This window comes from Erythrolamprus reginae, chromosome Z (assembly GCF_031021105.1).
Source record: "Erythrolamprus reginae isolate rEryReg1 chromosome Z, rEryReg1.hap1, whole genome shotgun sequence".
Classification (NCBI taxonomy): domain Eukaryota; kingdom Metazoa; phylum Chordata; class Lepidosauria; order Squamata; family Dipsadidae; genus Erythrolamprus; species Erythrolamprus reginae.
Window position 1 is genome coordinate 98,701,855 of NC_091963.1, and position 13,355 is coordinate 98,715,209.

A 13,355-nucleotide genomic window follows, 5' to 3' on the forward strand; every position below is an offset into this window, starting at 1 on the left:
TTTCCGTGCTGTAGCCGGGCCTGAATCCTGACTGCTGAGGACCTAGATAATCGGCTTCTTCCAAGGACCGCTGGAGCTGGAGCGCCACCACCTTCTCAACAACCTTCCCCATAAAGGGAAGGTTGGAGACTGGTCGATAGTTGTTGAGAATGGCTGGGTCCAGGGAAGGCTTCTTGAGGAGGGGGCGCACAAGTGCCTCCTTGTAGGGATCCGGGAAGGACCCCCTCCCCAAAGAAGCGTTGACAATCTCCTGGACCCAGCTCCGTGTCACCTCCCTGCTGGCCGAAACCAGCCAGGAGGGACACGGATCCAGTAAACAGGTGGCGGAACTCACAGCTCCAATGGCCTTGTCCACTTCATCAGGTGTCACCAGATCAAACTCTTCCCAGACAGGTGGACAAGTACGTGCCCCAGTCACCTCAACTGACTCGTTGTCAGTCGACTCTGTATTCCAATTGGAGTCGAGGTCCGCTCGGATCCAAGCGATTTTATCAGCGAAAAACGTGTTAAAATCCTCGGCACTACTCTGCAAGGGCTCCCCAACTCCCCCCTGATTAAGAAGGGAGCGGGTCACCCTAAACAGAGCGGCCGGGCGGGATTCCGCTGATGCAATCAAGGCGGAATGATACGCGCATCTTGCCGCCTTGAGCGCCACTTTGTAAGTCTTAACATGTGCTCTTACAAGTGTTCGATCGGCTTCGGACTTACTCTTCCTCCATCGCTTCTCTAGACGTCTCTTCTGGCGTTTCAACTCCCGGAGCTCCTCGTTGAACCATGGAGCTCTACGGGGTCTAGTGCCGCGGAGAGGTCGCAACGGCGCAATTCCAGGCCTCAGCCAGAGACTCTGCCGAACTGTTCTTTAAATGATTTCTTTAAATGATTACTAAGACTCTAAGAACCCCCGCAGTTACTACTATTGAGTAACATGCCCCCTATACTCTACCTGTGCATGTGCTTTTTCTTGCTTAAATGTATACTGCTCAAAAAAATAAAGGGAACACTCAAATAACACATGCTAGATCTGAATGAATGAAATATTCTCATTGAATACTTTGTTCTGTACAAAGTTGAATGTGCACAACAGCAAGTGAAATTGATTGTCAATCAGTGTTGTTTTCTAAGTGGACAGTTTGATTTCACAGAAGTTTGATTTACTTGGAGTTTTAGTGTGTTGTTTAAGTGTTCCCTTTATTTTTTTTGAGCAGTGTATGTTACTTTTTCTCCATTGAATTTCATTTCCTTAAATAGTGCCCAATGTTCAAGTCTGTCAAGATCCTTCTGTACCTTAGGCCTAGCTTCTGGAGTGTTGGCTACTCCTGCCAGCTTGGTGTTCTCTGCAAATTGGATGAATTCTCCATCTATCCCCTCATCCAAATCATTGATAAAGATATTGAAGAGTACTGGGCCTAACGGGTTACTCCCCTTCATAGTTAGGTCCATGTAGATGTAGAACCATTGAGGACTAACATTGAGCCCGGTTAGTTAGTCAGTTACAAATCCATCTGATGGCAATGCTGTCTAATCCACATTTTTCTATCTTTTACTCCTGTTATAATATCCCTATTTTTTTTTAGCATTTGCAAAATTGATAATTTGGGCGGAGAAGAAAGCTGTGATTTAGGGGAAGGTAGAGCATTAAATAGGATCACTAGCAAAAACCTGGAAACTAGAATGAGTATCACAAGCTAACAAGATTCCTCCTGACCAGGTGAATCGTGAAGAACTAGTCCACAGCTTTTTAAAAATCTTATGCACTGGATTTAAGTGCATGTTTAGCTTTTGATTGTTGCTTTTAAGCACCTCCTAATGAAATAAACTGCAAGCAATGGCACCCTTGAAGCAAATGATGATGAATCCGTTCGTTAAAAGCCCTTTCTTCCTTTCTCTCCCTCCTCACCCGTCGGTTGATTCCCGCTGCTGAGGAAGAGCTTTTCTCGAAGGGATCTGGAGTCGAGCATTTTTTTCACCGGGCAAAACAAAAGCAGATGAATTCTGAGCCTTTAAAAAGCTCCTGCTAGAAGTGTGAAGGAGGCAGCGCTTACGAGGCACAAGGAGAGATACTGTGGCGGGGAAGAAAAGGCTTACCGTGGGGCTGAGCTAAGCCCGACACAAGGAGTGCGATAAGCGCCCCTCCGAGATAGGCGGCCGGGCGACCCAGACAATCCGAGCCCACCATACTTGCTGCCTCTCTTCCTTCGTTGCTCGAAAGCGGATGAGTGCACTGCTGTGCCTGGCGGCGGCAGCGACAAAACAGGAGGAGGAGGCAGCAGCTTCCTGCCTTCTCTTTCTCCCCCGCCCCGCGCACGCTCCGTGATATTTGGGGATAAAGCAGTGACTGGTGCTGCCGCTGCGGTTGTCTCTAAGGTGGTCTTGAGCACTGAAGAGAATGCTTAAGGCCGCGAAAACGGGGCTCAGTGATTATGTACTCATTTCTTTTTTCATTCACGTGGATTCGGGTTTATCTTGTCATTTCTTAGTTAATTTTAAATACTTCTGCTTCTTCTGATGATGTCTATTTTAAATCCCTGCTGTCATTTCTGATTTCTGAGCAGGTTCCACCCCCCCCCCCCAACCTTAACTAAGTTGCCAGGAACAACTTCATGCTGGGCGAGGAATTCTGGGAATTGAAGTCGTTGCATATCAAAGTTGTCAAGGTTAAGAAACGTTGCTCCAGAGTAGGAGTCTCCAAGCTTGGCAACTTTAAGACTTGTGGACTTCAACTCCCAGAATGCCTCAGCCAGCTTTGCTCTTGAGAGCGCCCCTGCTCTAGAGAGAGCCCAAAATTTTACGACTTTTGTCACAGTTAAGTGAATAAATGTAGTTATTAAATTAACATGGTTGTGAAGTAAATCTGGGTTCCCCATTGATTCTGCTTTATTAGAAGGGCTCAAAAGGGGATCACATGACCTTGGGACACAGAATGGTCATGAATATGAACCAATTGCCGAGTATCTGAATTTTGATCATATGAGCAAGGGGATGCTATAAACGTAATTCTGAAAAATCAGTCATAAGTCACAGTTTTCAGTGCTGTTCTAACTTTTAATGGTCTTTAAATGAACTGTTGTAAGTTGAGGACTATCTGTACATTTGAAATAAAATTTTAATTATACATTTCAATTTGATGCTTACAAAATAAACTCACAATCTACCTACATCTTGTAGGTTGTCATCACAGCAAAAGTGTAATATACTAAATGAAATTTATTAAACAGTTACCAATGCATCCCACAACATGTGGGTGAACCAAGTATGTCTTTTGCTATACTGATATAGCAATTGATTACTGTACTTTCATTGGAAATGCTTAAATTTAGAGTTCCTATAATTACAGCACAGTTTTTGCTCCTAACTCAGTTTGAATCATAGTGCTCTCCATTCCATATTTTAGATTGGGATATACTGTACATGAAATTATGACCAAATTATTAAATGTCTTGATAGGCAAAATGTGCAGAGTACATATGTACTGTTTTGGCAAATAGGAAAATAATAGCATAATTATTTCAACTCATTTTATTAGCAAGCATGTGCAACAGGTATGTCAATGCACAGGATGTGTGCGCACATATACACATACTCATGTAAATGTTGGAATTCTGGTATGACTTAGACACAAAGTCAAAGGAACTGCCCACTTACCTCAGAAATATTATTGCAAGGCACAGATCTGAGGAAGGTACAATAAAATTTCTGCTGCACTGAAATTTCCTAAGAGCACAGTGACCTCAAATGGAAGAGGTTTGGCACAACCAGGACTCTTCTAAGAGCTGGTCATCTGGTCAAATAAGCAATCAGGGGAGATGAGCCTTAGTAAGAGAGGTAACCAAAAATCCAATGCTCACTCTGACTGAGCTCTAGAGATTCTGTCCGGAGATAGGACAGAGTCCCAAAAGGACACCCATCACTGCAACCCTCTACCAATCTGGGCTTTATGGCAGAATGGCTGGACAAAAGCCTCTCTTCAGTGCCAAACACTTGAAAGACTCTTGAAGTTTGCAAAAAAGCACATGGAAGACTTTCAGATTGTGAGGAACAAAATTCTTTGGTCCGATGAAACCAAGATTTAACTCTTTGGCTTCAATTCTAAATCTTATATCTGGGAAAAAAAAACAGGCATCGCTCATCACCTGTCCAATATCATCCCAACACTGAAGCATGCTGGAGCCAGCATCATGCTTTGGCAGTAGAAGACTGGTTAGAGTTGAGGGAAAGCTGAATAGGGAAAGTGCAAGGATATTTCCAATGAAAGCCTTTTACACAATGATCAGGACCTTAGACTAGGCCAAAGATTAACTTTCCAACAAGACAACTATCCTAAGCACACAGCCAAGATAACACAGGAATGGTTTAGGGATAACTGTGAATGTCCTAGGCGTAAGGTGATCAAGTCAGAGGTCTGACTTGAACATTATTGACCATCGCTGAAGGGATCTGAAAATGGCTGTCCATCAACAGTTGCGAACCAAATGGATTGAATTTGAGAGGATTTGAATGGTGCGCACAATACCCCAAAAGACTGCTGTATTTGCTGCCAAACAATTGCTGCTTTAACAAAGTTCTGAGTGAAGGGTCTGAATATTTTTCCCAATGTGATATTTCATTTTCTTTTAAAATAAATTTTCAGAAAGTTCTAAAATTCTGTTTGCACTTTATCATTATGGGGTACTGCAAAAACATATGGACTTCACAACTTCATCAAAGTAAATCAATGGATGCAATTTACATAGACTTTTATAAAAAACACCTTATTCTTTAAGAAGGACCAACAGAATACCTTGTTCCATGAGACTTGAAACTTTTGGCTTAGAACCTAGAACTAGGTCGTCTTCGATCTGATCTAAATGTAGTTCATAAAATCATGTACCACAATGTCCTACCTGTCAATGAATACTTCAGCTTCAATCACAACACACGTGCACAAAATAGATTCAAAGTCAATGTAAACTGTTTGAAATTCAACTGCAGAAAACACAACTTCAGCCTCAGAGTGATCAATGCCTGGAATGCACTGCCTGACTCTGTGGTTTCTTCCCCAAATCCCAAAAACCTTAACCTTAGACTGTCTACAGTTGAATTCACCCCATTCCTAAGCGATCTGTAAAGGGCATACATAAGCACACCATTGTGCCTACTGTCCTTGTCCTACTATCCTATTGTCCAAATGTATCTATACTTACTTTGCTTTTGTTTATGTTTATGCCATACCTATTATCTTGTACATGTTTAGACAAATAAAAATAAATAAAATAAAATAGATTGAGGAAAAAAATGAATTTCAACAACTGTAGGATCAGGCTGCAGCATAAAATTGACAAAAAGTGAAAGGGGTCTGAATACTTTCTGAATGCACTTTATTGTATACTTTTTAATGAAGCGTTTCTATTTTGCATTATGTTAAAAAACCACATTAAGTTTTTAAACATGAGTGAAAGCAAACAACGCATGATTTAGTGAGTAAAGGACTGTTATTTGGATGCTCTGAGAAGCTATGGGTAATACAATGCATATTTTTTATTTTATTTATTTTTGTTAAGTACACATTGGTAATATACATAGATATAACATTATTTATATCTATAAGATGGATACTGACAGGAGGAACATTAGGATAGGGACAGTAGGCATCCTAGTGCACTGTTGCACACCCTTACACATTACATATTCATTCAAATATGTCCCAAAATTATCAAAGTTATATTCTCACACAAGTTTGTAATAAAAGTCAACCAACTATATTTTTAGTTTTCCAAACTTTCTTGTTAGGCAGTAAATATAAAGATACTTTTCTCTATCAGCTTCTGCACAGAAAGGCTTTACTGTATACAATATTTCAATTAGAATCAGAGAGACTATAGCAAGGGAATATGTCACTCTAACCTATTTTATCTCTATGTGCAAACGACGGACAGCTTGTGTAGCTCAAAGCAAAGAACCCTGGGATTGTATTATACCGATAGTGATAATGGTATATAAACTGTAAAGATAGAAAGCAGGTAAGCATAGCACAATAAGATAAAACTGTTGAATAATATTTATTTATTCGCCCTAGAATTTCTGAGATGATGCAAACCAGAAAGATTTTTAAAAAATTTACTCGGTTGTTTCTTTAAGATCTATGCATCAGTTTAGGCATATCGGCAGAAATATATTCCATTCTCTATGTTAAAGTATTTCTAAAAAGGTGGCTTACCTGTAAATAGAAGTTGTGAAAGCACTTCCTGAGAAATAGTCAGATTTTTAAAATCAGAAAAGAATGTGGCTTCTATGAATTTGTTTCTTTTGTTAAAATTACACACTTAAGTTTATAAAATTTATTTGAAAGCCTTAGTGAATTCAGTTAGACTTATTTGTCAATACTTATATTTAGTGCCATTGACAGTAAATAGTTCCTATCGAAATCATTAAAACCAGCGTGACTTAAAATATTGGAATTTGGGTAATATTTATGATGACAACATTCATTAATGGTTTCTAGCACAGATGCATAAAATTTGATAGTCAGTCTTTATTGTTCATCAGGATACCTATAAGATATTCACAAAGAAGTACGGTGCAGAACCAAATTATGAGCAATCTTCTGCTTTCCTTTTCTAGATCCATAAGTGGTGTGTACATTTATCCCTTATATATTTCAGCATGTTCTCCAGAAGGGATATTTTGCTTCAGCAAATATAATTTGAAAGTATGGGTTTTTAAAAATTAAAGTATTAATTGAATTTCATATCAGTCAGTAAACAGATTTAAATGGATATGTGTGTCTAATATTTGAATAAATTGGATCAATGCATATTTCCCCCTGTATGCAGAATTGTTTCAGTATACCATAATTTATGAAAGTAAACATATGACCTTAACATTCTCATTTTATATGTATATTTCATATATTTTTGATACCATAGAATTGCTATGCACAAAAATAAAATAAAAAAAATTCTGAAATATTTAGTTTGGCCATCACTCATTTTGCTGCTTTGTTATGTTCAGTTAATAATTATTTACTGTTTATTTTTCAGAAATTATGAAAGATGATAGTTACAACATGGACAAAAAAGGCTTGTGATTTAAAAAGTGATATTAAGCAGAAGCTGAAGCTTTTAGCCTTATTTTTGTTTTTAACTGTGCTGCTTGTGATCTTGTTTATCTATCAATACCTCGGCAATGTATATTTTTCCTATGGAGAATCCAACATCGAGCAAAATTTCTGTCCACATGGATACTTCAAATTAGGAACTATGAAAAACTGCTCACCATGGTTGTCTTGCCAGGCTATAAAAAGAGAAGTCCGTAAACTGAAGCATATTGGTGGAGGAGCTGTAAAAAGGGTTTGTTTAACTTCATGGATCTCAAACATAATAAAATAATATTTTATACATTCCCAGATCACTATTTATGGCAAATGATAAACCCAATCTACAGAGAGATGGATAGGCGTGCTCAGAATCTACTACTGTTGTCAAAATGATGAAAACAATATTATATTGTTTTGTATAGAGAAGCGGTTGCAACACATTTATAAAAGGATAGAGTTTCTGTCATATCAGCACATTGCTTTTGTCACTTCCCTTTTCACTCAAGAAGCTGCTGCTGAAGAAATTGATGTTCTTAATAATGTATACCTAAAATTGTTTTGTAAGTAGATGCTGATGAATTAGATATCGAGAAAAAAATACTCATTTATATATATTTTATAATATAGTAACTTGTTTACATTTACTGAAGTATTTCTAAATAAAACTTCGTTGAGATATGGCATAGATATGATATTTTCTAAATTGTCTTATGTTATTTACATCTAATTGGCACTGATTACTACATTGATAAATGAACTCTCTTTTAAGTTCAAAGTTGGGCATGGCCAAATCGTGCTTTAGCACTTGAATTAGGAAATAATTGAATTTTAATTTGCTTTCCCCATCTTCTCTTTTCACTTACTTGGGAAAAGAAGAGCTCAATGGAATTTTGAAAGAGGTTTCTTAGCTTTATATATACTTAGCTTTATATATGTATGATTGAACTGATAGTTAGGCAATCCCCTCTCCCCTTTCATAAAGACAGAAAAATATTCTAACTTCATATTTTAAAGGAGAAAATTTAGAAGAATATATACTTTAATACTTTAAAGTATTTGCTTATATACTTTTATATATGCTAATCTCTATAGAATAAAAGCTGGGAATAGATGTAGGTTTATGTACCATAATAAAAAAATATTTCTGGTTCATTTGTAGAAACTACCCCATATCAGTTTATAGATATGATTATAGATGGATTTGACCCACCTTTGTGGGGCATAAGGATTAGTTAAATGCTGCTGACTAGTTTTCTATTATGTATGATCTGTTTTGAAATTCTGAAATATCTTGGCCTTTGTTATAATTGGATGCTTAGTAAGGGTGTGTATCTCATCAACTCATAAAATGAATAGTATGTTTAAATAATAGTGAACATTAGTGGCTGTATGTGTGAGATACATATGCATTTTTCTCCTTTCTAGGTCTTTCTTTCTGAGTGGAAAGAAAACAAAGTGGCACTTTCCTACCTAACTGTGCCAGAGCTACAAGAAGACTTTATTCACGGGCTTCAAATGCTAAAAAAGTTACAAAGCAAGCATGTGGTCAAACTCCTCGGATATTGTGAAGAAGAGTTCATGATTCTTACAGAGTATCACCCATTTGGATCTCTGAAAAATGTTGATGAGATATTGAACCTTCCAAAATATAAAAATTATAATACATGGCATAACAGATTTCTCCTTGCCATAGGCTATGTGAGTATTATCCATTTTTTACACAACAACCCCCTTGGCACTTTTGTTATGTGTGACTCCAGTGATCTGAATAAAACACTGTCACAATACTTACTGACTAGCAGCTTTCATGTGGTTGTGAATGATTTGGATGCCTTGCCCCTCTTGAATAAGAGCACTGGTGAATTGATCAAGTGTGGTCACCAGGAACTGGAAGGTGAATGGGTTGCTCCTGAGCAGCTTTGGCCATATGGAAAAGAAGTACCTTTTAAAGACCATCTCATGCCTGCCTATAATGAAATGATAGACATATGGAAAATCCCCGATGTTTCTAACTTTCTCCTGGGAGATGTTGATGGAAGCGATCTTGTCAGATTTCACTTATTTAGTATACACGAAGCATGTAAAAAGACTGCAGCTGAAAGACCTTCTGCTCAGATAGTACTGGACAGATATAACAATGTGCTTGCCTCACTTGTGAAAGAAGCAACTGTGTCCAATACAAGGGACATGTTATAAAAAGATCAATGGAGTGCTTCAACAGCACGACTAATATTGGGTGCGTTCAATGTCCACTGTTTGATTCTTTTTCAATGTGAAAAGTGGCCGAGGATGTTAACTATAAGCATAAAGCAGGAAATTCTCAAATAACTAAATGTTTGTAAGAGCTTATATAGGAACAAAAATGTGTACTTGTTTTCATATTTTAATTTTGAAATAAAATTTCTGGATCATGGTAGCACTTGTATGATGTTTCTGAAAGACTAGTGTACTAAACATCAATCATTTGATAGGAGCAATTCTAGTGGTTCTTTAATTTATGATTGATGATTGTGCAATTCTTTCTCTTGATTTTTTTTTTTAGTATGTTCCCAATTAACCTCAGTTCTGTCCTGGTAAAATTGCTCCTTCGATTTTAATTCCATCAGGTTATTATTGTAGTCACCAATAAGCTGTACTACGATCAATATGTGAAGGATGAACACTTGTGTATGTCGTTGTAACAAATGCAGGAATGTTATGGTGTCAGATAAAACTATTATGGCCTAAGGAAGCATTGCTGCTCAGTTAAGCTATTTAAAATAGTATGAAAGAAACCACTGTACAAATTCCAAGTTTCCTTGTATTATTAACAAAATCATTTGTACTTTCTTAGGAATACTAATTTTGAGAGAATTTTAATATTTTGACAAATGCACTTTTGCCAAACATTTCCTGTGTATAATTATTTAAATCCACTCCAAGAAATCTTTTGAAACTCAAAATGAACTTAAGTGGAAGAAAACAATGCTGATCAAAGCCATTTTTCAGGTATAATAGTGGATAAATATTTTTCCAAAGAATGAATATTTTCAGCAGGAAGCCATGTTTCCCACTGTCACTTTATCTATTATCTAAATAGTAGTACTGTATAGCCCATAGTATAGTACATTTTGGTAGTAGTGTACCAAAATGTAATAATGTACCATACCATTGAAAATTTAATAGTATTCTTTTTATTGTTAGCCTTTTTACATTATGCATTTTGCATAATGTAAATATAATTTGTTGTATTTATTGGATTTCCCTGCTGCCCAGCTCCCTAATATACTGTATCAACTATGGATAAGTTCACAATATAATAATATTGCATTTATAGAGAGAAATCCTTTAAAAATATTTATATATGGAAAGAATAGGCAGGAAATTAATCTTGATCTACTGGTAGAATTTCTAGCTCTTAATTACTTAACAGTGTTCTTCCCAAATTCTTGGATAAATTATGAATATTTGGATAACAAAGGAATACTTTTCTTGCAAAAAGTTTAAGATTAGTTCAGTTGTGGTATTAAAAATAATTCCAGTCTTCTATCTTCCTTAGTTCTTGAGTTTTTTGGATCAAGCTTCATCTGAGTTTATGTCCATGTTTGGAAAAAAATGGGCTTGGGTTTTAAATTTGCTAATTTTAATTTTTAATTTGAAAAAAGTGTTAGGTTTTCCATTTAATCTTAGAAAGGAGTGGTAATTCATCAAGGGCAATTTAAAAAATAGTAATTCTGTTAGGTCCGTGTAAAAATATTGAGCCAAATTACATTAAAGAGTGAGAGTCAACTCTCAAAATGACTCTAGCTGAAGCAATATTTTCTCTGCATCATTTCTTTCTTGCCATGTTTGGTGTGGGGGGACTTATGGAATGTAGGAATATTTTCCTCCAAAGTGCCAGACATAACAGTAATAAGGCTTGTGAGAACCTAGACAAGCTCAATGTGCTGAGACATTCATCATCTACTTGGTTGGGTAACCTAACTTGTGACACAAGGCCAGTATCTATTATTTAATTATATCAAAGCAGGGGTATTATTCAGAGTTGATTTCACATTTGATCTTGCCAATATGATAGATCCAATAAACAGGATCTTTTGAGAAAGCCACAACCTCAGAGTCTTCAATTAATTAGGAGCATTATTTAGAACAGTGCTTCTCAATTGTTTTCTGTTATGCCCCTGCCCCAGGAAGAAGTAAACATTTTGCGCCCTTGCCTCAACTCTCCAATGGGACGATTGTCTGCAATATTCAGCACGTTTTCGCTGAAAAAAACTCAAGCGGCTTATCCACGTGATTGGGGTTAATGTGTTTAACTGACGCCTTAATTTATTTGGCTTCATGCTGTCCGCTGCCAAAATTTTTAGGCACCGTAAACATACCATTCTTTTCTCATCTTCTATCTTAGTCAGAGTGAAGCCAAGCACTACATATGCGTTGTTGTATTTCCTCATCTTCACTTTCGGGAGACTTACGTTTGTCTCATTAGCTCCATCTCTCTCCTCCATTCTTTTCATCCTGTTAATTATTTTTCTCTAGTGTCTATTAAGGGTTTATTATCTGCACTTCATATCTCCTGCTCTGTGCTGTGTACTATTGTTCGGTGCAACCCCCACCACCACTCCCTGCAGGTAAAAAAAGAGCACATTTTCTGGGGTCACACGCACCCCCCTGACATTGCCCTGCGCCCACCCAGGGGGCCCCGCCCAACTATTTGAGAAGCAGTGGTTTAGAACCATGACATTGAGTTTTAGTGCCCAACTTAACATTTCAAGAGGATTGCACAAATATAAAATTTTGAGGAAGTTCTGAAAATACATTTTTAGGTCCAGAAACATAGAAGTTTAGTGAATCAGGGATGTCATTGAGGGTCACGTCAGCGGTTGCCCTCAAAGTGTCACTTGCATGTAAGACTCAGCAGCCAGGTGGGCTAGGTGATTTTAGCCAGGTTGTCGTGATTAGGTGGGTGTGGTTAGGTGGGCATGGCCAGCTCAATGCCTCTCACTGGGCACAGCTAGCTTGGAATGGCTGGGCTAGGATGGAACAAGTAGCACCAGCTAACTCAACAGGATAATTTGATGCCTCACAAGCTCCTCGCCTCCCTAAGCCAAGCCAAGCGCATTTGTATACACACACACACACACACACATTACACACAGCATTCTAAATTTGGGGACTTTCATTCACAGAGAAAGGAGAGGACCTTTCCAAGCCCAGGCATGATCAACAGTTTGCAAGCTCAAATGTGATAAAAGCCTATGAAGGCATTGCTGTTGGCTGTGTGCTGATTTACAACAACTTCATGGCAGCCACCCAGGCTAGAAAGCTGTCAGCCTTAGATCTTGCCTGTGGGGCCGCCCTAGACCTCTGCCCCCAAATGCTTGCTGCCTCCTGGGCTAGGATGGGATGGGGCCGAGGCAACGGACTGGTACCTCGCTCTCTCCAGAAGGGTCCACTGTTCAGTCTAAAACATCGCAAGAAAGATCTGGCCTGCAGGCCTTATGTTTGACATGTCTGCCCTAGATCTGGTATTTGATGATCTGGTATCTGTAAGGAGGGTGAACTAGAATGCAACTTCTTTGACCACGTTTAGCTACAACTAAAATTACGCTGAAAGCAAACATTTCAGACCAGCAAATCATCTGCTATAATGTCATTCCTGTCAACAACTACATCAGCTTCAACCACAACAAGACACAAGCACACAACAGATACAAACTTAAAGTAAACTGCTCCAAGACTAAGACATTCCGGTCCAACCAGCACACCTATCTATCTGCCTCATATTCTGGGTCGTTCCATGCACGGCACGTCTGGGGACGTGACTAGTTATTCATAATAACTCGACTGCAGGAAATATGTAACTAAGTAGTTGATGCAGTCTTCGGAGAGGGGCGGCATACAAATCCAAATAATAAATAAATAAATAAATAAATAAATAAATAAACTCACTACAAGACTCTGTAGTATCATCACCTATCCCCCAAAGCTTTACTCTTAGACTCCACTGTTGACCTCTCCTGATTCCTAAGAGGCCAGTAAGGAGCGTGCATAAATGCACCAGAGTGCCTTCTTTCCCCTGTCCTAATGTTTCTCTTTTACTAGTATGTCTATAAATATTATTATATCTTTGTATACCGCCAACATGTACTTGACTAAATATCATTTCACTCCAGAGAAAGGCTCAAAAACAGGAAAACCTGTTCAAGTGATAGCAGATAATCTGGTGTATTTCACGAAGAAGAAAGGCATTGACAAAAGCTTAAAAGACCTTTGGAGGAGAGTCTACAAATATTAATACTGG

The 13,355-nt window shown here is 38.0% G+C and overlaps 2 protein-coding genes across 2 annotated transcripts in view; one reads left to right on the forward strand and one right to left on the reverse strand.

Annotated features, from left to right (window-relative positions):
* Positions 1-2,370, reverse strand: part of HGSNAT (heparan-alpha-glucosaminide N-acetyltransferase) — a 36,578-nt gene extending 34,208 nt beyond the window's left edge. Inside the window, exon 1 of the mRNA XM_070728024.1 lies at positions 2,086-2,370. Coding sequence (XP_070584125.1) covers positions 2,086-2,176 — 91 coding nt within the window. The 5' untranslated portion in view covers positions 2,177-2,370. The remainder of the gene's footprint in view (positions 1-2,085) is intronic.
* Positions 2,371-7,021: 4,651 nt separating this feature from the next.
* POMK (protein O-mannose kinase) lies at positions 7,022-9,488 on the forward strand. The gene is given in 3 exon segments (XM_070730113.1): positions 7,022-7,048; positions 7,050-7,325; positions 8,498-9,488. Coding segments are annotated over 3 exon segments (1,074 nt in total). The 3' UTR covers positions 9,269-9,488.
* Positions 9,489-13,355: the final 3,867 nt, after the last annotated feature.